General features: G+C 35.1%; 3 protein-coding genes and 1 long non-coding RNA gene across 4 annotated transcripts; 2 read left to right on the top strand and 2 right to left on the bottom strand.

Annotated features, from left to right (window-relative positions):
* The first annotated feature begins 1,493 nt into the window (after nt 1-1,493).
* LOC129949909 (U6 snRNA-associated Sm-like protein LSm7) lies at nt 1,494-2,210 on the top strand. Its single transcript, XM_056061632.1, has 2 exons — nt 1,494-1,632; nt 1,695-2,210. Exons 1-2 carry the CDS (start codon nt 1,615-1,617, stop codon nt 2,013-2,015), a joined length of 339 nt encoding a protein of 112 aa, XP_055917607.1. The 5' UTR covers nt 1,494-1,614; the 3' UTR covers nt 2,016-2,210.
* Nucleotides 2,140-12,761, bottom strand: LOC129949907 (chitin deacetylase 1). The gene is made up of 6 exons (XM_056061630.1): nt 12,314-12,761; nt 3,773-4,021; nt 3,573-3,709; nt 3,185-3,519; nt 2,601-3,123; nt 2,140-2,527 (listed from the first exon to the last, which is right to left on the bottom strand). The coding sequence occupies exons 1-6, from the start codon at nt 12,411-12,413 to the stop codon at nt 2,249-2,251; spliced, it is 1,623 nt and encodes a 540-aa protein (XP_055917605.1). The 5' UTR covers nt 12,414-12,761; the 3' UTR covers nt 2,140-2,248.
* Nucleotides 8,072-9,542, bottom strand: LOC129949910 (uncharacterized). The gene is made up of 3 exons (XR_008782066.1): nt 9,140-9,542; nt 8,988-9,047; nt 8,072-8,921 (listed from the first exon to the last, which is right to left on the bottom strand). It is a non-coding gene; the product is annotated as an uncharacterized LOC129949910 (long non-coding RNA).
* Nucleotides 12,762-18,767: 6,006 nt separating the features above from the next.
* LOC129949908 (chitinase domain-containing protein 1) lies at nt 18,768-20,507 on the top strand. Its single transcript, XM_056061631.1, has 6 exons — nt 18,768-19,185; nt 19,259-19,442; nt 19,500-19,703; nt 19,764-19,925; nt 19,988-20,225; nt 20,284-20,507. Exons 1-6 carry the CDS (start codon nt 18,913-18,915, stop codon nt 20,423-20,425), a joined length of 1,203 nt encoding a protein of 400 aa, XP_055917606.1. The 5' UTR covers nt 18,768-18,912; the 3' UTR covers nt 20,426-20,507.
* Nucleotides 20,508-23,066: the final 2,559 nt, after the last annotated feature.

Genomic DNA, 23,066 nt, shown 5'->3' with positions numbered 1-23,066 from the left:
ATGGTTTGGGGATTTTTATTAATTCAATCAAAAATGAGCTTCACCCCTGACCAAATTTTCTTATGGTCAGGGGATAGGTGGTCTTCTCGTTTTTGACCTATTCACCAAAGGCGCACACTATTGATGGTTGTTTGGCTGCAATTCTTGCACGAGTTGGATTTCGTTAACTCACAAACCAAGAGAAATGGCAAACCAAACAGAGCATAAATCAAGTAACATTTGTTTAAAAGACTTATTCCCAAAAAAATGTGTTGGGTAGAAAACCACTCGTCTAAAAATAGTTGTTGTCTTCGGCCGATATTGTTTTCATTATTAATGGTACACCTGCTGAGTGGATGGGGAAGAGGAGGATACAGTTCTTCACCTCCTCCATCCATGCCCTGCTCGGGCTCGAAAACGCAAATATTACCTGTTTTTCAATAACCACATGTCATGTAGGTCCATAAAAAAATAAATTGGGTGGCGCAACAGTCCGTTGAGAAATAGGGCCTAGTGACTTACAACTCTCAACCATTCCTGTGTGCGAGTAATGTTGTCAGGAATGGTGGGGACCTACAGTTTATATGCCGAATCCGAACGGCTAATTTGAGAAAGCACTTTTTCATGACAAGAGTTACTCTTGGAGAATTTGTCAATTCAAGAGGCAGTACCCGTGACAAAACTCTCGGTGGCACAGGCAGGGATCGAACCCAAGACCTCTGGTATCGTTATGTAGGGCTAGCTGTTGATGGTGACCGCCTTACTAGCATCGTTTTCAACAAAGTACGGACCAATTACTACGCCAGCCGGTCCAAATCCACACCAAACGGTAACTTTTTGAAGATGCCGCTCCTTAACACATCCATTCATCTAAAAATGAGCCTCGTTACTAAAAAGTTTTCTTCCAAACAATTCGAAGCCCAGTTAGCAAACAAGCAGAGTTGTCTTTGGTCATGAACTTTGAGCTTCTGGGTTAGTTGGACCTTCTACGGCTGTAGGCCCAAATTCCAATTCAAAATTCACCGAGTTTAAGTCTGCGAATGGCCGAGTTCTTATTCAAAGCAAGGAATCGAATGCCTCGGGTTCTGCTGTACACTTTCACGGACGAAGTTCTCAACAAATACGTTTCTTGAACGCACGGGTGTTGGCTCATTGTTTACTTAAACGGTCCTATCAAATTTGGCCACCAAATGTTGAAGAGTCCACTGTGAAGGGCCACCACGTCAACCGTAAAATGGGCGCAATGCACACACCGTTTGCATTAACAAACACTTATTTTGATAATAAAGTTATATCATTTGATTTAGCATAAGCAACTGAATAATAAATAAAATATTTGACCGATGGCCACCACGGAGTGCCAAAATCTATTTATATTTTTTCAGACTTAAAATTGCATTCAATTTTCAATATTTCTCATTGTTAATTAAACATATTCAATACATGAACCTTTGACATACACATCCAAAGTTTTCCGAACACTTCCCAACTGTCATTAATATGCTAAGAAATGTCAAAACAAACTATAAGAAATAACCTCAAATATTTGAGCGGTGCAAGAAAAACGAAACGTTTTGTTTACAACAAAGTACTGAGAATTAAAATTTGTATTTAATCTCATATAAATCTCAAGAAATGGAAAACAAAGGAAAGGTACAAATAGTTTTTGAATAAATCTCAATATAAATCAAACTATAGCATACATTTTAAATCAGACTCAAGGAGGTAATGACAACAAAGAAAAACGCCGCAAGGAGTCCATCCTCGATCTGTCCAAGTATCTGGAGAAAATGATTCGCGTCAAATTCGCTGGAGGTCGAGAAGCTGCTGGTGTCCTTAAGGGTTACGATGCCCTTCTCAACTTGGTCCTGGACAATACCGTCGAATACCTGCGAGACGTCGATGAACCCTTCAAATTGGCCGAGGAGACACGCAGTCTGGGTCTGGTTGTTTGCCGGGGGACGGCATTGGTACTAATCTGCCCTCAAGATGGTATGGAATCCATTCCAAATCCTTTCATCTCACAAGATGCATAGAAACAAAGACAATCAATTACATTCTCAAACGAAACGCAAAAATTCTTGTTTTGTTTTTTATTTGAATCTTTTAAAGAATTTGATACGAACAAAAATTAAGGAAAACAAAAGCAAAAACAAAAGCCACGTTAAAAATAACTGTAATTCCGCTTAGATTAAGAATGAAAAATAAATAAATTAATAATTATCTATCTAGATAGGTATAAAAGTAAATTATTCGCGGCCTTGGTCGATTAATCGAGACCGAACTCATTTCGTAGCCATGGGTACTGTGGTGGACATTCCTTGCACGTGTAGAAGTAACGGTCCTGCTGCAGGACCCTACTACGAAGCTTGCAGGTGTTGGGAATGTTGCACACAACCTCATGCGGTTCGAGAGACTTGGACTTGCAGTGCCAGGCATCGAATTGATGGAGTTGATTTATGGGCGTCGGATGACGCATCCACTGAATGGCTTGATGATTTGTAACGAAGTACACGTCAGGCAGCTTTTGTAGGTCATCAAGGAATTTCTGCAAATGAGAAAAAAGACTTGATTTGATTCGATTCGATTGTTGGCCAAACTTCTCTTGATTTTCTTCTTACCAAGAACGCATCGAGATAGTCGATTTTCTTGAACCAAGTCGAATGGAAGAACAATCCAAATGGAGCTCGATTACTCAAGTAGTGGCGTTTGAAGTTGTGGGTTAGCATGCGATAGATATCCTCTCCACTCAAATGTGGAGGACAGCTGTCTACCATGCCACAGGTGTACTCGCCAGCTTCCAATTGATTCATAACCATCTCCCAGATGCCCGGATAGCTTCTCGAGGGGCAGTTTTGGTTCATTCCGGTGCAACTGTGGGGCATTTTGTAATCCAGTGTGTATGGCCAGAGAGGTGGATTCGTGAATGGTGCAACCATGGAGGAGTCGAAGATGAAACCAAACTCTTTCATCATTAGGAATTGACGATTCCAGCCAACTCGCAGAAATGGAACACGCACTCCACGAATCTCTTCCATGCGAACGGCACCAAATTTATTTATGATATTCGCTTGGCCAACCATCTCATCGAACCAATCTTCGATGGTGGCATTCTTGGACCACCACAATTCTGGACCACGATGTCTTGAGAGCGATGAAAGTTAGAAAAATAAAAAAAATATCATATCATGTTCCACAAACTTACGTAACAGAATGAACTGCAATCTCATGATCGTCATTCCATAGTTTTTGGACGAACTGATAGTTCGTATATTGATGGGATACATAAAACGTGCCCTTTATGGGACAACCATTCGGGTTCTTGCGATTTTGGGTGAAAATAACTTTCGAAAATAGTTCCCAATTGTCAAAATTTACAGCATCGTCGAATGTCAATAGAATCATCTGTGGAACCTGATGTGGATCCAAACGACCGGGAATAATTGTTCCATCCTTAGAGCAATGGCAATCAGGTAGCTTGCATGCAGAAGGATCACAAGCATCAGCTGCATTCGGATCACTGTCAACATCGCACCAACCCTGGAAAAAAAGCCAATTAAAATCATCAAATAATCATCATAGTCGAATGTAACCTCATCTGATCCATCAGGGCAATCAACTGATCCATCACAGAAGTACTCATTTGGTAGACAAGTGCCATCGGCACATCCCAGTTGGCTATCATCTTGACAATCGGCATCAGCCAGAAGAGGCTTAGGTACTCGAGCCTCTGGGTAAGGAGAAATGATGCGCATAAACTTATAAGACAAAGATTAACTTACACAAAACTTACCGGCAGTTACATCACAATTATCAACATTTTGCTTAAAGTCGCAAATTTGTCGCACCACATCGAATAGCAGCCCCTCGGAGCACTTGAATTCAAATACCTCTTTTTCCAGACACAAGTAATACTTGGAGCATTCCGAATTTGTCCAGATCTTATGAACCGGCCTGTCCGGGTCTCTGTAGAAACGTCCATCTTCATGGCATTCCACTGTGTTGCGTATGCTACGTTTGGTCACGTTTTTGGCGCAATCAACTGCAAATGCGAAAAAACAAGACTTATTTATTAAGAAAACAAAAATGATGATGATTTGATGGATCTTTCTTTAACTTCAGCGCTATAGAGTTATGATTGAGTGTACTGTTTATATAGTGATGACTTCGATGGGTTAGCTTCTTCTTTGAAGCGAAATTCGAAGAAGATAGCAAAACAAATAGTAAAATAAACAAATGGTGTTTAAATTAAAATAATGTATGCGCGTATGATGAGCAATTTAAGTTAGTAGACGAAAAGATTGTTAACCTTCTCTGAGGTGAGTTAATTAAACATTTAATAAAGTTAAGTTCAGTGTCAAGTATTGAATTAGTTTGCGCTAAACAGGCTGTTTTTTTTTATTCGGAATAGTTATTTATATGGAATTCAATCTTTTTTTTTCTTAAAAAACACACATTCTGTGTGTGTCAACTTAACGACTTAGGATATTCAAAGCCATTTGTGTGTTGCCCATGAACACGGAGACCCCAGTAATGACGCATACTACGATGGGCACGGATCTTCTTCAAAGGCTCCGAATCATCACGGAGTTTTGAGTCGAATGACGAGGAAGTGTATTGCTGGTACCTACTTGCCATCGACAACATCCTTTTGTCTAGGAGGAACCATCTGGGGATTTTGCAGTGTCTTGGGTTTTGAATGATGGTGACAATTTTGTCGACCTCTTCATCTGAGCACTCCCCGGCGCGCTTGGTGAGATCAACATCGGCCTTCTTGAGTGCAATGTTGGCGTAACGACGACAACGTTTACCATCAATGTTCGTATTTATGATACGAAGAATATGCTGAAACTTCTCAGGAAGAACGAGAGACATTTTGCTTTTAGAGTTCACCGAATTCAAGCGAATTAAGTGACTCAACGCCCAACGGAGAAAACGACCGGAAACAAAGAATTGCAATTTTAAGTTATCTTGGCTTTGTTTGTCTCACCGGAATCTTGTAGGAGAATTCATCTATCTCCATTGAAAACGGTATTTGTTAAACAATTTGAATTGAATTTACTGTTTTGCATCACAGGGTCTGGTCGGTTCTCGTCAAGTCTAGGCATAACACTACTAGTGAAGATTATTAGAAGATATTAGATTATTGTAATATTCGTAGGCTTAGGGCTAATTTTTTGTTGGCATATTGACATACTGTTTCATACACAATTCTTCATGGCTTCAACACTCAGGCCAGACAACAGCCTATGGAGTGTGTTCTGAAATCTTCGCTGAGTTGAACCACCACTCAGCTGCTCAACGAGCCCACCCGAATATCGGAAGTTAAAGGTCGAACAAAAAACACTCTTGACTTGTTTCTTACCTCTGACTCTGATTAGTACACTGTTGGTGTTCTATCTCCTCTAGGCGCATCTGACCATTGTGTTATATGTATCAGCAAATTTCTCGTGTCCAGTTAAAGAAAAAACTCCTAAGAGACCCGTTTGGCAATACGAGAAAGCCAACTGGGACGGTCTCAGTAATTATTTTAGGATCTTTAACTGGTCACTATGCTTCCTCGTAAGTGATGTTGACGATAGCGCTGATACGATCACAAGCTTAATTCTGATGGGAATGAGAACTTTTATCCCGAACAGGGTTAAAGGAATCAGACCTAATGTAAACGCATGGCTGAAAATAGGTTATTAGGGCCAAAGAAGTAAGTTTTCGTTGCTTTAAAGCTAACCCTTCTGAGGAAAGATGGAAAAAGTTTAAACAAGCCAGGAAGGCCTGCAACGCCCATATTCGACGGACCAAATTTTTACATGACCAAAAATTACGGTAAAAATACTGCAAATGCAGCAAAAATGTTTGGTCATTTGTAAAAAAAAATGAGGAATTCTTCCTCTTCCTCAGTTCCTACGCTTGTCAATGACACTCCATTTGTTAGGTCTTTAGAGAAAGCTAATCTCTTTATTATGCAGTACGCCGTCAATTTAACGTTGCCAGTGAGTGTTATAACTCCGCCTGTCATCGAGCGCGTATGTGATTCCATGGGACCAATCTTTTTTCGCACTCGTTCTGTGGCGAGAGTCCTAAAAGATCTTAACATTAAATCCGCTGGTCCGGATGATATCCCCGCTATTGTTCTGAAGAGGTGTTCTTCAACTTTGGCAAAACCACTGAGTAAGGTTTTTCATCTGCCCCTCCTCAGGTCTCGTTCCGAGAGGATGGAAAACAGCATTTGTCCAGTGTATTCCCAAAAAAGGCGCATCTTCTTCGCCCTCTTTTTACCGACCGATTGCACTTACGTCCCTTCTTTCCGAGGTCATGGAAACGCTGATTAATTATCAACTCAAGAAATGTCTTGAAGATCGAAAGCTTCTTAATGGCCGTCAGTACGGCTTTCGAAACAATAGGTACACTGGTGATCTCATGGTTCAAATCATTACATCGCTTTGGAGAAAGTAAGATTATTGCTCTTGATATTTCAAAAGCATTTGATAGGGTTTCGCTCTTCAGGCTCTCTTATCGAAAATGCTTGCTTTCGATTTTTTACGAATCCCTGCTTCATTGGATTAGTAATTATCTTTCGGATCGTTCAATACAAGTAGTATTGGATGGATTCAAGTGAAAAGGCCATAAAATCAACTCTGGTGTGCCCCATGGCTCTGTTCTATCTCCAATACTCTTTCTCATTTTTATTAATCATCACCTGTCTGCAAAATCTAATCCAATACATTGTCTTACTGACGATAGTACTCTTAGCTTTTCATATTCGTTTTCAGATTCATTTCCCTCTTCTACTACTAACAGCATCGTACAATAGAAAATAAGAAACCACGTGATTTAATGCTTCGAAAACCTAATGCTGTCTTGTATCGTTAAAGCGAGATATATGTTTACCCCAATTGCCAATATTTATAGATGGGACTTGCATCGAGGAGACTGAACATCTCGATATTCTCGGTATGTGCATCACCAACCACCTTTTGTGAAACGATCACATACGCGATGTCGCCAAAAACGCCGCAAGATATTTTGGTTTTCTAAGGCAATGCAAGACGTTTTTCTCCTATTAGATTCGTTCTTTAGTCGTACCGAGCGAATGGGGAATGCCTTACCACACTTCATTTTTCCTAGTCATTGCAAAAAAAGTTGTCAATTGAATAAAAGTTACCAATCGTATGTTGCATATGAGAAAATTAGTTTGATTTCAAATATCTGTTTTTGTTTGAGAGTTTTTTTTTTGTTGAAAACTAATTTTTATAAAAATCATCTTTTGAAAGTTTTTAATTCTTGTAAAAAAAAGTAACTATTAGATTTCTCTAAATAAATTGTTTAATAACAGTAAAAACATTTTGCATTGAATGAAATGATTTTCAAAGTCTTTACTTTTAATTGTTGTGGAAATATTCGAGCTTTCTGCTTTCCTTTGAGGTTATTGCCAGTAAAACAAAATTTATTAGAAGTCAATATTCTCTGGTGGTTTTTGAGTTATGGCCGAAGAAAAAAAGGTATACCGTACTTTAGATTCTAGGGACCTTGAAAAGTAGAGAAATTTCGACAAATTTTCAATTGGACAAATCGGACCAGTTGCAATAATAACTTCCTATGGGAAATAAAAATAGTGAGAAATATGACTATAGAATCCCAGAGTTGGAGCGAGGAACCCCCGTCAATATTTAAGATTATGCAATTTTAAAAGTTCTAAGGATAGATGCAACAAAAATAAACCTAATGGAGTCTGACTGCGGAAGAAATGTTATGCGTCCTCAAGGAAAGGAGTTTCTTTTTGTTTTTGTTATACAAAACGAAAGAAAAGATTGAACAACCTTGCATAAATTAATGATGTAATAATAATAATAATAATAATGGCGCAAAATTTTAAACAACCTATTATTAAGGCCTTAGCACGATACTAGTTAACAATTTACTATATACATAGTAATCTACTAACTTTTCACTAATTTTAAACACTTTTTATTGTTTTGCTAACTAGTATCATGCTAAAACCATTTTATTAAAAAAAAAAACATGAACACATCTAAATAATGACAGATTGTGGAGCAAACAAAACAAACATACCTTAATATTAATATATTTGATAAATGCGCTTCTGAATGCTGCTCCTGTTTGAGTTTCATCATTGTTCCCGTTTGAAATTGAATTTGTATGTTGGCCTTGTGCTTCATTATCTTCATAGAAAAAAGGAAAATTTCGTTCCTTTGCTATATTGTGAAGCACAGCCACAGCAACAACAACATTTTTTGCCGTTTCCAGATCCACTCGTAGCCGATCTAGCAAAGTCCTGAATTTGGACTTAAGCTGCCCATTTAGGCATTCTATACGGCTTCTTGTGGAAGTATGAGAATTGTTATATTTTTCTTCTTTTCTGGAGCTCGGGTTTCTTAAAGGGGTTAGCAAAATGTTGGAACATGGATATCCAGCATCGCCTAACAAGATACCCTGATGGATGCTAATACTTTCTTCAAGCTTACTTTTAAGGCGACAATTGTTCCAAATGTTGGAGTCATGAAGAGACCCACGAGATCTTGCAACGATATCTATAATTCTGCATTTATGATCCGTTACAATTTGGACATTTAATGAATAATAACCTTTAAGAAATTAATAGTGTTTTGTACATGGACCAAATGATTGTTTGACTATCGATTTTTTTTAGTTAGGAATGTAATATCTACCTTTTCTATTTATGTAGTGGCCAGCCATAATAGGTCCCACAATCCTAGCTGGTCGCTTGATTTGCACATGAGTGCAATCGATTGCACCTATGACTTTTGGGAACCTGGCGATATTGTAAAATCCGGATTTGATGTCATTCAACTCCGCAGGGGAAGATGGGAACTGTATAAAGTGTGGAAGTAGTGAAGCAATTCTTTTTGCGATGTTTTTAATTATTTTTCCCACTGTGGACTGCACCATTCCATGTAATGCTCCTAAAGTATTCGAAAAGTTGTGCATGTTTACACGTTTGTTGACTAGTAATAGAAAAGTTTATTTACCAACATCAGATTGATGGACATTTCTTCCAAAAAAGTGTAACGTAACTAGAACTTGCAAATCTGGAGAAATAGGTAACCCACGGTTTGTAATAGGGTCTTGGATGTCAAGATTTTCAACCAAGAACCGAACAGTTGTTTTATCAAATCTATACCTGGAGTAAAATTCACCATCGTCCAGCTCTTCAAGAGGATTTGCTCGAGTTTTAAAACTTTTAACTTTCCTACACAACACTGAATCCTTAAACATTTCAAAATCTTCTTCTTCCGAAAACATTTTAAATTAATTTACTTTTTATGATATGTATAAATAAATTTTATTTCACAATTTATCAATTTTAAAACACTGTCACATTTGAGAAAAATGACAAGAAAAATCTGTATGACATAGATTTAATACGATACTAAAAAGATAAAGTAGCCATTTGGTGATTTTAACTTTAGTAAAATGTTAAGAAGATAGTACGATACTAAACTCGTTTAAAATTATCAAAATCCTTTTTTTAACCTAGTATCATACTAAAAATGATTTAACATCGTACTAAATCGTCTAAAATTTTGCGCCAATGATATTAATGAAAAGTTGTTTAAGTTTAACTTCTTTTATGTGTTACACAGTGCGGTAAAGCTATTGAATTCCCAGGTAAACATTTTTCAAAAATTGCATTCTCTCGTTGTTTTATGTCTACTGCGGAAATGAGCTGGTATAAAGAAGCTTTTAAATTATCCTGGTTATTACAAAAAAAGTTAAATTCCATTACACATTCTCTTGCCAAATTTATCCAATCAGCACATCAAATTGTTTTGTTTCGTATTACTTGAAACGCTACTATCTTTCGCAGCCTATTATTTCTTCATAACTCTCAAGATGTAATCGACTTGCATTTTTAGGGTTCGTATGAACATAGGTGATAATCCTGATTCCAACATAATAACATAGTTGGGTGTATTTGATGGCAATTCGCTTAATAATGTAGTATTGGAGAAGTTTCTCAACTGTTTTGCACCGTTACTATACAGCTTGTAGATAAGCGCGTGTCTATCGATCATATCAAATGCAGATTTGAAGTTAACGAAAAACGTATATAGCTTTTTGTCCTTATTGAGGCATGTTTCGGCGATTTAAGGGTAAAAATGTAGTCAACCGTCAAAAAACCTATCCTAAAGCCAGCTTGAAACACCTTTAAGAGCTTGTTGTCTTCTATCCATTTATTAAAACGTTTTTGCAAGACCAGCGTGATTATTTTATATGAAGCATTTAAAAAGGATATTCCTCTATAATTAAGTATTAAGCCAAGCTCCCTTTTTTATGAATCGGGAAAATGATCGACTTCTTGAGTTCTAGTGGTATCATTCCTGTTTCCATGACATTGTTATATATAGTTGTCAGTCGATAGATTAGCTCTGCTGTTCCATACTTATAAAATTCTTCTGGTATGCCATTCGGTCCACGTACTTTCCCATCCTTAAGTTCCATTACAGCCGAAATCACTTCTTGGTGTCTCATTGCAGCATCAAGAGTTTCATTTTTAAAATCCGGAGTAGCGTATTGAAAAACAAGCTTCCCTTCTGTTGGATACAACAAACTCTGAAAGTGATCTGCTAGCTGATCATAACCTATTCTAAAATGGATTAAAAACTTTTTTCCGTTCAGCTGCTTTGCCAGGTTCCAAAACTATTTTCCCCTGATTAAAACCAACGGACAAATTTTTACTGACAGTAATTTGTCATTGAAATTGAGTGAACTTGGAACACAAATCAGTGGAAAGATTCATTTCACTTTTGAAAAAAAGTATCAGCTGTTCAGGAAAACGAAATCAAATCAATTTTTTTGTCCAAAGAAACAAAAACAACAAACAGTGGTTGTTAAAATAGATTTAATCAAAAATAAAAATATGCCTAAACAAAACATTGACTACTTTTAAATCTCACACAAATATCTAAAAGTCTTATAGAAAAAGTCAAACCATCAATGATTGTATGTTTCATTGAACTCTAGACTCATGACCTGAATAAATTCACTCTCAAAATTTGTTGACCAGTTTTATAACTAATATAATTTGGTTTTCCATCGGTAAATTCAGATTTCCGTTAAAAATTGATTTTTTTCGTTCGCCATGGAACAGTGTTTTTTTTTCTTAATTTTATTAGTGTAGTTTCGTGAACTTGTTTACGAGCGCGAAAGAGCTGTCACATTTCCAGATAAACATTTGTTTATAATTGTATTATTGCAAAAAGATGTAAATCTGCCGAAAAATTCATATGTCAAGATTTGATCTTAAATTAAAAATAAATCAATTTATTTTTCCCCAAAGAATGCAAAAACAAGAGAAATGTCAGTTTTAACAGATCTAGATCAAAAATACATTGCTTAATTCTACACATTAATTATAATAATACGAATTTTTTGGAACTTTCTCAACAAACAAATAAATTAATGAAAAATAATTAATTTGCAATGTTTATCTCCAATGTTAAAGTCAAGTATCATGTAATTTCTACGTACTTTTTCTTTTTCTAAATAAATGTAGAGCAACAAGTTTATTGAACCTAACCGTTCTAAGTGTTCCAAGTATAACAATTTATCGAAACCACTTTAATGTGGCTATTCAGGTATGAATAACATTACAGAGAGAGCCTATGTCATGGCTGAAGCTGAACGTCACACAAGACAAGAAAAATTACTAATCCATCATTACTTCATATGAACCATGACAGCAGCTGTTTATCATCATCTACGCTACTGGTTAGTCTGGTTAACCCATAATTTATTTATCTTATGGAGTGCATACATATATCTTTTAAGAGAAAGAAAAATCCGTAATTTCTTCCGTATTAAACCTCTACAACCTACAACACTTCCAAACTACCACTTTTTACTTCTATCATCACCTACTTTTTTTTAAAACAATAAATCATGTTTTAAATGGGAATCTCACCTCTCTGTTGTGCCCTCCATCACAATTCACAACTTTATAAACGACTTAAATGTTTTATTACCAAACAATTTTAATTAAAAGGTAACAACAAGAAAAACAACAACAACAACATTATGTAACAACTCTTTTAGGCAAAAGATGTTTTAGCATGTTTTATTGGCAACAGCTTTTTTTAAACGCCATCTGTTTACTTAATTATTTTCAAAGACATTGTTATCACTCATGCATTCAATTTTAATTTTTGTTTGTTTTATTTTGAGAAATACAAACTTAAAAGAAAATTCACAAACAACTTTCACACATGAAGTAGCAAGCAAAAAGAAAAAAGAAATTATATGGACTTCGCTTTGAAACTTTAGACAGAAAATGTCAAAATAAATGACAAATTACCGTTTACAGCAGCGCCAACGATTAAAACCATAACTAATGAAGTACTCCACATTTTTGACATGATCCAATTATTGACAGTTAAATCGATGCGAAACGTCATTAGGGTTAACTGTTGTGACCTTCAGTTGGAAAAACTTTCGACAGTTTTCCCCAAATGCATGCGAATGCGAAATGTTTCACAGCCAGCGAGCGTGAGACAACTTTTCAACACGAAAAACCCGTAAATTTCTTTTATTTCTTATTTTTGTTTTTCTTCTTAGTAAAAACGTTAATTAAAATAAATCACTTTTGCACTCAAAAAATGTTGTTGGTAAACCGGCACACGCGAGTTTTTCCTTTTAGACCGAAGGCGATCAAACAATAACGAAGGAACGAACGAACCAAACGAAATGAAGACATCTACTATAGGTTTTGGTTGAAGACCGCAGATCTTTTATAGACTTTGAAGCTGATGGGGAATGGGTGGCTTTACTGGACTTGGTGGTGGTGGCAGTTCCAAAATGCACATAACTGCATCTCTTACAGGCACAGCTGGCTGAGAAAATGAAAATGACTTTCTTTTGGTGATGTTAAGAGTTTGGGTGCTGAGAGAACCATTAACCACATCGGAGCAGCCATCAGCTCTGGGTACTTTGGACTTTGATGGAGACACCATATCTACGTCTCTAGGAATTTATGATGGCGACATAATTCAAACAAATTCTAGACGCGGGATTCCGTTGGTTGGGCTCTAAAACATTGCATGACATAAATAATGACAGTAAATAAAACATCTGTAATATTAATGTAATGTATATTAGTCGTATATGGATTTTTTTTATAATAAGAAAGGTATTCAAGTCAAGTACAAACTAATCAAATCTATTCAAAGATTTATGTAACGAACATCGATACAAGATACGCGTTTAATAAGCGGCTCAAACCGCTTTGGAGTATAGGCATTTATGTATTCATTGATGAAAAATTACATTTATAAATATTCCACATACGCCTCAGTAGCCTGAGTTTTTTTACCACCAAAGATTTTCTTGGTCAGTGAGGTGAGTAAAGTCTATAAACATAATTTTAGTAAAGATATACATTGTAGTGTGCAGAGAGTTGATTATGGTTTATACTGAAAACAATTAACGCTAAGAATATTAGTTGACCAATCTCCACCAAGACCAAATGATAATGTAGATAAATAATGTCTAAGGTTGCTTAGTGGTAAACAAACTATACAAAGGGTTTTCCATTCAAAGCGGGTCTCATATACAAGTTGTATATAAGATATCAGTTAGATTTTATCTTCATTTGAGAGCCCTGTTAGTGGCATCATGTCAGAAATAAGATATCGTTTCAATAGCCGCTGGGAGGCGCGCATTAGAAAAGTTCAGTTTTCAATGATAATAAATCAGACTAAATTTGACCGATGGGATCGATTATGCTGTCATATGGGCCTCTGTTTATTCGCATAGAACTGTAACTTAAGAATGTCCCACAAGAAAAAGTCTTAAGAGTTCAAATCACACGATCTTGGTGGCCAATTCACGTCGACTTGCTGCGAGATAAACATGCCATGAAACCAATCACGCAGAACATCGATTGTGTCTTGACTTCAGAAAACAAAAGGTGGTGTTAATTGACCTATACTGATCACCGTAGATGGGTGGTGGCCAGTAAGCATCATTTTTAAAGAAGTACGGGCCAATGGAGTACCCGTGGCATGATGGTTAGTGCGTTGGACTGTCATGCCAGAGGTCTTGGATTCGATCCCTGCCTGTGCCACCTAAAGTTTTTATTCACGGGTACTGCCTCTTGCGAGGAATTGACAATTCTTGTCATGAAAAAGCGCTTTCTCAAATTAGCCGTTCGGATTCGGCATATAAACAGTAGGTCTCCTCCATCCATGCAATTATTCGCATACGGGAATGGATGAGAGTTGTAAGTCACTAGGCCCTGGTTCTCTACTAACTGTTGCTCTACCTAATTTATTTTTTTACCGACCGATGACGCCTTTAGCCCAAAATCCACACAAAACTGTAACTTTATTTGGATGCATTGGACTTCGTGAATCTAGCGTGGATTGGTATTGTCCAAAATGCAAAAATTGTCCTCAAGTACCCATTCATCCAAAAATTGGCCTCACTGCTCTAAAATCCAGTTAGGGTTATCATTTTCACGTGTTGCTGATGGACGCTGTAACATGACGTATTGATTTGTTATTAGTGATTTAATAAAAAATGATATTTTGACAGAATCTAAAAGAAACAATATGGCCACGACGAGTTGTCAAAATCAACCCATCCCTAATACATTAACACGTATATGATACAAAATTGGAACAAACTAAAAACAAATTCAAGTAACAGTTTTTATTTTATAAATCAAAGAAAATTTAAAATTGTAATTTTAATAATCATATTACTTTGCAAATATGTGCATACATCGAAGACTATCGTTTTTGACATTTCCAGAAATTTAAGAAAGTCTTATAAAGCATCTTTTTTTTATTTATTTATTTCATCAATTGATCGAAGATCTGCTGATTACAAAATAATAAAGCTAATAAGATATATATGTATACATATTTACAAGGAATTTTACATTAAATTTAATTAATAAATTAATTACATCTCTATTCATACAAAGGTCAATTTCATTATAAACCATATTAAATAGAAACAGAGAACGCGTTATTGGTTCATTTAGACCATAATTAGTCCTATGAAGAGAAGGATAAAATAATACATTTATGTTGCGAAAAGCTCGTGATGGAACATGGAATGGAATGAAATCAAATCACAAGAATTTATTCGGTTATCAATAATATCCTTAATAAACAAAACATTTTAGACTTGTCTCCGACATTTAAGCGTTTTTAAGGCAATAAGAGCGCACCTTTCTTCTGAACTCTTTCTATTCTTAAAATATTATTTTTATAAAAAGGAGACCAGACGATACAACAAAATTCTAAAAACGGTAGAAAAATAGATACAAATAAGGTATTCAAAGTATAGGGATCCATAAAATCTTTGGAGTTCCGCTTCAGGAAACGTAAAAGTGAATTACTTTTAGATACCATGTAATCAACATGAGATCTAAAGTCAATCTTTGAATCAAAAATCACCCCAAGATCATTTACTTCAATTACCATCAAAAGACTAACATCATAGAATTTATATTCAAAGTCAATAAGGGATGAAGACTAATTTTACTCTTCGAGTAATTCAGTTGAAGATGATTGTAGTTGCACCAATTAAGAAAATTGTTTGTATCCAACTGCATTAATAAGCAATCTTCAAGTGAAGATGTTGCTGTCAAGGCTTTTACATCATCGGCGTACATCAAGCAGTTACAGAATTTAAAAACAGAAGGTAAATCATTCTTAAAGATTATAAAAAGAAGTGGACCCAAGTGACTGCCTTGTGGAAGACCCAACACCACGTTTATAAGATTCGAAACACAATCATCTATTTTAACATCTTCTTTTCTATCAGAAAGGTATGAATCTAACCACTGTAAAAATGAAGCATTCAATCCTAACATCTTAAGCTTTTGAAGGAAAAGACCATGATGCACGCGATCAAAGGCTTTAATAAAATCAATATACAGGACATCAACTTGTCTACCCTTTTCAACATGATTATAACAATAATTTGCAAATAGACTGAAATTAGTACACGTTGATTTACTCTTTACAAACCCATGTTGTTTTTGAGACAAGAGATTCTAGACAACAAAATAAAGTCTTTGGGTGACCATTTTTCCAAAAAAGTTTGGGAATAGCTTGACAAAAGAGCAAGAGGAATTATATCAAATCCAGATTTTTTTGACACATCAATTTCCTTTAAGCTATCCAGAACATCTTGTTCTGGAAAACTCTGTAGTTTAAAATCAATCAAAGGAGTTATATAAGGATACAAGCTGCTGTTATTTGTTAAAATATCACAATTATAAGAAGTTTGAAAGAATTGACAAATAGGTCACATGAAGGCTGAATATCATTGGATGTAAGTTCATCGTATTCCATAAATTGAGGAAAAGATGAACAATTTCTTTTAGAGTTCAGAAATATCAAAAAAGATTTCGAATTATGTTTTATTTTTGATTCAGTATTTGAAATATAATGTCTATACAAAAACTTGTTGAGAAAATCGAATTCTTCCGAAGAATTTGTTACTTTATAACGCTTGAATGCCTTAGTTTTAGCATTCTCTAAATTTTATATCCTTTTGTTAAACCATGGAATCCTAAAAATTTTTTTTTTAGTTAAGGTAGGAACAAATCGTTCAATGCCTTCATTAACAATACTTTTTAAACTTGTAAATATATTATCTAGAGACTTGCCTTCCAATAAATCCTTCCAGTTGACAGTATTATACAAATTACACTGGTCAACACTGGTTTTGTCAAAGGAACTTTGATAGCTAATTTTGTTTTATCAATCTAGTCTCATTATTAAATCACAATTGTTAAGTGCCAATTAGCTTCAATTTTGTTGTGATACGGTACAACTCCAAACTTGTACTTGCAAATTAACAGAAGCGCTTCCAAGTAAACCGTTTTAAAAATATTTGTGGTTGCGTTTTAACACCATTTTGTTTTAGCATTTGTTTGTTATTAACCCTGTGAACATGTCGAGGAAGTGTAACAATGATCCTATTTATCGGATGGCTATTTTTGTCTCACTGACATAAACGGTATAAAATACAAGAAAAAATACTTTTATTTACCCTAACTTATCTTCGGCTATAAGACCAGTCTCTAATTATAAAAAATTGCCAGAACTATTACTAGTTGCAACTACGTCTGTTGAGAATGACCATTCACACCCGTCCACTTCAGGTAAATGTGTTGACGAGGACGATGACTTTCAGTTTAAGAGAATCGCAAACGTGCCACATTTCATAACTCAAGGAGCATTAAATGATTTAGTTCGGAATCTAAATTTGTCCAAATAACTATCAGAACTATTAGGATCTCGTCTAAAAACTAAACGCTTTAGAAAAATCTGCATGGAAGGCTTTTAAAAATGTTGTTGCAAATTTGTTGGGTAACCCCAAGAGTGACAGCTAAAGAGTGTTGGTTAGCGAGCTGTTAATGTCATAAAAAAGCTTTGGGTTGCAAAATGTCACTTAAGATCCACTTTTTAGACTCCCACCTGAATTTTTTAGTGCCTGTCAGCGACGAGCACGGTGAGAGGTTCCATTAACACATTTTGAATATGGAAAAGCGGTACTAGGGCAAATGGAACCCAAATATGTTAGTGGATTACTGCTGAGCAATTAAAAGAGACCAACCAGAAGCGAAACATGGAGAAAAATTTAAGATTTATTAAGTCAATTATAAAAAAATACAGTCTTGATTAACAAGATCTGTGTTATTTCGAAATATTTTAAATTACTCAATAAAATAAAAACTTTGGCCAACACATTTTTTTTCTTATGATAACCAACTTAAGCAAAAAATATCAAAAAAGTCCGTGTGGCAAAAAAAAGTTAAAATTTTGTTGACCAGTGTTATTTAACGCCGTGAAATCTGCCTTTGCACAATTAATTTTTTTTTTCGAGAGGGGCAGAAGCATAATTATAATTTTCAAAAGAGAAAGAAATTGCTTAATGATGAGTAGAGTTATTTAAAAGAGGAAAATCATTAATTTTTAAGGAATACTTTAAATCATTGTTAATAAAAACTAAATCCAATATTCTATTTAAACTGTTCTTAATATTATTAATTTGAAACAGGCCCATAGAAGAAAGTACTGTTGAAAGTTGTTCGGACGGCAATCAAAATACCACCTCCTCGATCCCATCGTGTCTTAGTTGAACGATCTTTACGATAAACATTCAGAGGCGTAAAAAATAGATAAACATTAAAGTTCGTTGGAGATATAAGAGCAGTTAAGAGGGTAAGTCAATTAAAAAAACATTACTTCATCCACAAAACATTACAAGATAATGTGTTTTTTTTTTTGCAAAATACATAAGTCTTCTGGACAAGTGTTTACTTAAGAACAAATGGTTATTCTGATTTAAAGATTAAACGTCAAGCTTACCTTCGTCAATTTTTCTTTCTGTATCCTAATATTTTTTGCTATTTTGAAGTGAGTAAAATTCCATACTGATACTTAAGAATTGGCTAAATAAGAATCGTGCTCAATTGGAGCTCTTTTTGGCAGTTTTCCTCTCTTTGAGAGAATACCAACCCCTCTCTTCAAATTTTGCCACCAATTACTCCGCAAAAATCTTGGGAAGAAACATAATGTGAATGAATAAGAACAAGGATTTCCATTTCGTATGCCAAAACATTACGCGCTTTTATTCCAGTCTAAACAATTGAAAAAAGTGTTGTTATTAAGTACATATTACCGTAGGTAATATGCCATCCCTGCTTAAACATATTAAATATCTACCTGTCGCAGCGCTAGCATCGTCAGAGAGCTCATCTGCTTGACATTTCATTTGTTTATCATCAGAAAATGTATTCCTTTTTTCCTGATTTGTTGTTTGGCAAGTGAACATAATATTACGTGGATGCCGTCTCCGGTTCGATAAATTGATTTAATTCAGTTGCCAAATAAAATTTGTCTGTGATATATTAAAAAAAAACATAAAGCAATGGAATTTCCCTTGCAGTCCATTATTGCAATAATTCTTATAGCAACTTTATTTGTAGACCATTCAATTGCAACCATATCCCCAGGTGGTGGTAGATCAAAAGCAAATAAACAATTCAAAGTCAAGCAAGGACCCCAAGAGGATAATGTCTTCGATCGAAATCTGGTAGATGAAGAACCCGCAGCAAGGGATATAATCATCGAAAATGCAGGCTATCACAAAGAAACCTCGATACGAAGGTTTAATGGAACTGTTCTTGGTTATGTTACAGCGGTAAGTTCAAGAGTTTTGATGTTTTGATGAATAAACACAAAAAACAACACTTGACTTATCTAACCTTTTTTAGTGGAACTCACATGGCTATGATGTGGCAAAGATTTTTGCCAAGAAGTTCGACATAATATCACCAGTTTGGTTCCAAATTGTAAAAACTAGTAATGGATATGAATTGGCGGGCAAACATGACATCGATGCGGGTTGGATAAAAGATGTTCGAAAAGCTGGACGTTCTGGAAAGAAAAACTTGAAATGTACTTGATAATTTTGTGATGGAACTAAGAATATTAAGTGATGTTTTTTCCCCCCAGTTTATCCTCGAGTTATCTTTGATAAATTTACCGAGAAAGATTACTCCAAATTGTTGTCCAGTGCAATCGAGAGACGTTTGGTCAATGAGGTAATTGTGAACACTTGTATAGTCCACCAGTTCGATGGGATTGTCCTTGAAATATGGTCCCAGCTAGCTGCTCGTGTAGATGACCAATATTTGTATAATCTTGTCATTGAATTATGTAAGCTTTTATTTCTTTATTCGTGCCTGTTTTAAAGTCATTTTCAATGCTTTTCTCTAGCTAAAGAATTCCAACAAGCTGGCTTAAAGCTCATTTTGGTCATTCCACCAATGCGTGAAGAAATGCACAATCTATTCGGTGAACGACACTTTGAACGCCTTTATCCACATGTGACTGCCTTTTCATTGATGACCTATGACTTCTCCAATGTTCAGCGACCAGGTTAGAAAAGGAATTCCATTTTAAGCTCTTAGCATATGTTCTGAATATTGTTTTTATTTTAGGTGCCAATGCTCCACTTCATTGGATAAAGACTTCGATAGAAAATATTGTTCCCTCCACGGCTGAACACTTTCAAATCAAACGAAAAAAGATACTTATGGGATTGAATATGTATGGAAATGATTATACTCCCGATGGTGGTGGTCCCATTGTCGCCGGGCAATTCCTTGACTTGGTGAAAAATGTAAAAAAGCGGCTCACCTACGACGAACATGATGTTGAGAATTTCTTTGAAATTAAGTAAGTTAACTCGAAGATTTTAACTTTTATATGATATCAAGTTCCTTTTTATTTTAAGAATTACTGATGGCCGCCATATTGTGTTCTATCCAACATTGTTTTCAATTAATGAACGCATAAAACTTGCACAAGAAATGGGTGTTGGTATATCAATTTGGGAACTTGGACAAGGATTAGATTATTTCTACGATTTATTTTAAATTATTTTTCTTGAACAAAAATACTTAAAGCTTTATTTTTAACTTAGACAACAAACAAAAAATGTTCAAAAGCAATACAAAGTCAAAGTAAAACAAAAACACAAATTAGTAGGCAAAGTGATAAGCTGCATTTTATTATCTCTAATTAGGTCCATAGCACACCAACATCAAATAGAAGTAGTTATATAGTCGCATTTTAACTGAGTTAGTACACATTAAAACTGTGGGTTTCAAAATCGTTATGGTGAATTCTTATTTATTATATTTTTTTTTTTCAAAGTTTTCATTAAAACAGCTACATACTTATCTTTATAGATAGATAGCAATTGATAAAGTCGATGCTTAAATTTTTTGTCTTAAATATTTTTATTAGTATTTACAAAGAAAATAAATCAATATGAAAGCTAGATGACTTAATTTTAATTATGTTTGCGAGAACGTGGTTTTTTCTTGTGGCGATGACTGTGTGTCAACTTATAAACATGCATATATTCTTTTTCAGTTTAAACGGGTGTTTTCTTGGGCGTGTGGTTTTCAATCCGGTAATATTCACCCCTATTACCAATGTCGTTAACGACAGAAAAAAAAAGTCGTTTTAAACTTTTGTCACTCGTTTTGTTGTAGTTTGTAGACGTCAAGTTGAACGTCAAGTTGAAAGCATTCTGTAAGACAAAAGGAAACCATGACAATAAAAAAAAAATTGGAAAATGAAAATTTGCTCACGACGAAGAAATGGAAGTTCGCAAAACTGTAAGTTTCCTTGTTAAATAATTTATTTTATCGAATTTATTAGTACTGTATGTATTTCTTCACATTTGCAGTTGAAATTAAGAAATTAGAATCAGTTCCAGGCCCTCGTCGAGTTTATGGAGAGCAACAAGCAGTTGGCTAGGGGATTTTTGAAGGGAATCGACAAAACTGACATAAAAAGGGAATGAAATTCCATAGCTGAACAGCAAGGGTCCTCCAGTAAGAGATGGAGATGGTTGGCAAAAGGTTTGAATCGCCTATTTCATTAATGTAAACAATATTTTAATGTTTGCTTCAATCAGGTGTTGCCCGACTTTAAGTTTAAAGTGAAGAAGAAAATATAAATAATTCAAAAGAAATAAAAGCAACTGGAGGAGGTCCAAACCAATAGCGAATTTTATCTCCGCTGGAAGATGCTGTGGCAAATTTGCTTAAATACAAACAGTGGTTAAACGCAAACGGATATCCAATAAGCGTATCCCAGCCCAATTTACTCCTAAAAACTTTGACGACTACATCCGGACATACTCGTACATCAACACGAACTCGGGCTACAGATGCAGACGCCTCCCTTTCCTATTTAGAAGCACTTCGCACCTCCACCTTTTTCATCATCATCACTATCGCTACTCGTGTTGTAATACATTTCTACACTTATCATTTTAATTACTTATTTATTTACCAATAATTAAATAAAACCGCATTCGTTAAACATTGAACAATGTTTTTTTATTTAGACCTCAATTTCATTTTGACAGATTTTTGTTATACTTTTGCATCATTTTAAAATCTGCTACAAATTCGTCGCGTCCAAGAACTTATGAAATGCCACTTAAAGAACGACACAACAGAGAAAACGAGAATCGTCGAAAAAACGAGACGACATCGGTAATAGGCACGATTTTCTTCGGAGTAAGTCTTTTTGACAGCTGTCACTTAATTTTCCAGTTTCTCATAAAAAGATTAAAGCAAAGTATAGATACACGATTGGAAGATCTTCCAATGTTGACAGATTTTTGCAAAACATTTTAACCAATTTTTTATCATGTAAACACCTAATTTTATCCGTCAAAAATGAAATTGGTTAACTGTCGACAATCGTTTGTGCTATGTCTAAACAACGCCCAACTTTTTGTGTTTTCTAACGCTAATTGTCTACTAATTGAAGATTGGATTGTTTTTTCCAAAAACCATCCAATTTTTAATTGGAAAACAGTTTTTGATAGGAAACAACAACAAAAGTTTACAGAATTTTGAAAACTAAGAAAATCGAAAGAAATAAGAAGTCAACGTTTGGAAAAATAACAAAAAAGAAGTGTAAAAAAGGTTGAAAATGATGGGACGCATGAACAAATTTTACAATATATTTTCTACCATAAAATTGTCTAGTATTTGGATAAAATCAACCAATCGAATAAGCGAACAATTTTCACCTGATGGAAAATTGGCAATTGTCACCTGATGGAAAATTGGCAATTGTCACCTGATTGAATTTTATTGGAAGACTTTTGACAGTTCGGCCAATATTTTAAGATCTACGAATAGTGTATACTTAGCTTTAGTCACGCAATGAAACAATCAATTTATCGAAGGAAACTTTCACTGATCTCGCGTCTTAAGCCTATAGCTTGGCCTCCATAATCGTGTGATTTAACACCGCTGTACTATTTTTTGTGTGGTTAAGTGAAGTTGCTTGTCTACGCAGATAAAGCCAAGACGATTGACACTTTGGAAGAGAATATCTTGACTTACAGCCTTAAAGTGGCCCCATACTGCTAAAAGTGCTGGAAAATTGGGTCTCTCAGCTGATTTTATAGGAGCCAGCCGCATTGGCCACAGCCCTGAAATTAGTTTATCTTTATAATAAAGCTACATATTGATCATAACATTA

The sequence above is a fragment of the Eupeodes corollae genome, chromosome 3 (assembly GCF_945859685.1).
Source record: "Eupeodes corollae chromosome 3, idEupCoro1.1, whole genome shotgun sequence".
NCBI classification, from domain to species: Eukaryota; Metazoa; Arthropoda; class Insecta; order Diptera; family Syrphidae; genus Eupeodes; species Eupeodes corollae.
This window is presented reverse-complemented; position numbering and strand designations above follow the sequence as displayed.

Bases quoted from the DNA above. Each gene is read 5' to 3' on its own strand.
- LOC129949907 (XM_056061630.1), bottom strand. From the start codon at position 12,413: ATGACGTTTCGCATCGATTTAACTGTCAATAATTGGATCATGTCAAAA. The intron at 4,022-12,313 runs GTAATTTGTCAT...TCGCATTTGCAG, and splicing joins CGTTGGCGCTGCTGTAAACG to TTGATTGCGCCAAAAACGTG. The intron at 3,520-3,572 runs GTTACATTCGAC...CTTTTTTTCCAG, and splicing joins GCCCTGATGGATCAGATGAG to GGTTGGTGCGATGTTGACAG.
- LOC129949908 (XM_056061631.1), top strand. From the start codon at position 18,913: ATGGAATTTCCCTTGCAGTCCATTATTGCAATAATTCTTATAGCAACT. The intron at 19,704-19,763 runs GTAAGCTTTTAT...GCTTTTCTCTAG, and splicing joins TAATCTTGTCATTGAATTAT to CTAAAGAATTCCAACAAGCT. The intron at 19,926-19,987 runs GTTAGAAAAGGA...TTTTTATTTTAG, and splicing joins CTCCAATGTTCAGCGACCAG to GTGCCAATGCTCCACTTCAT.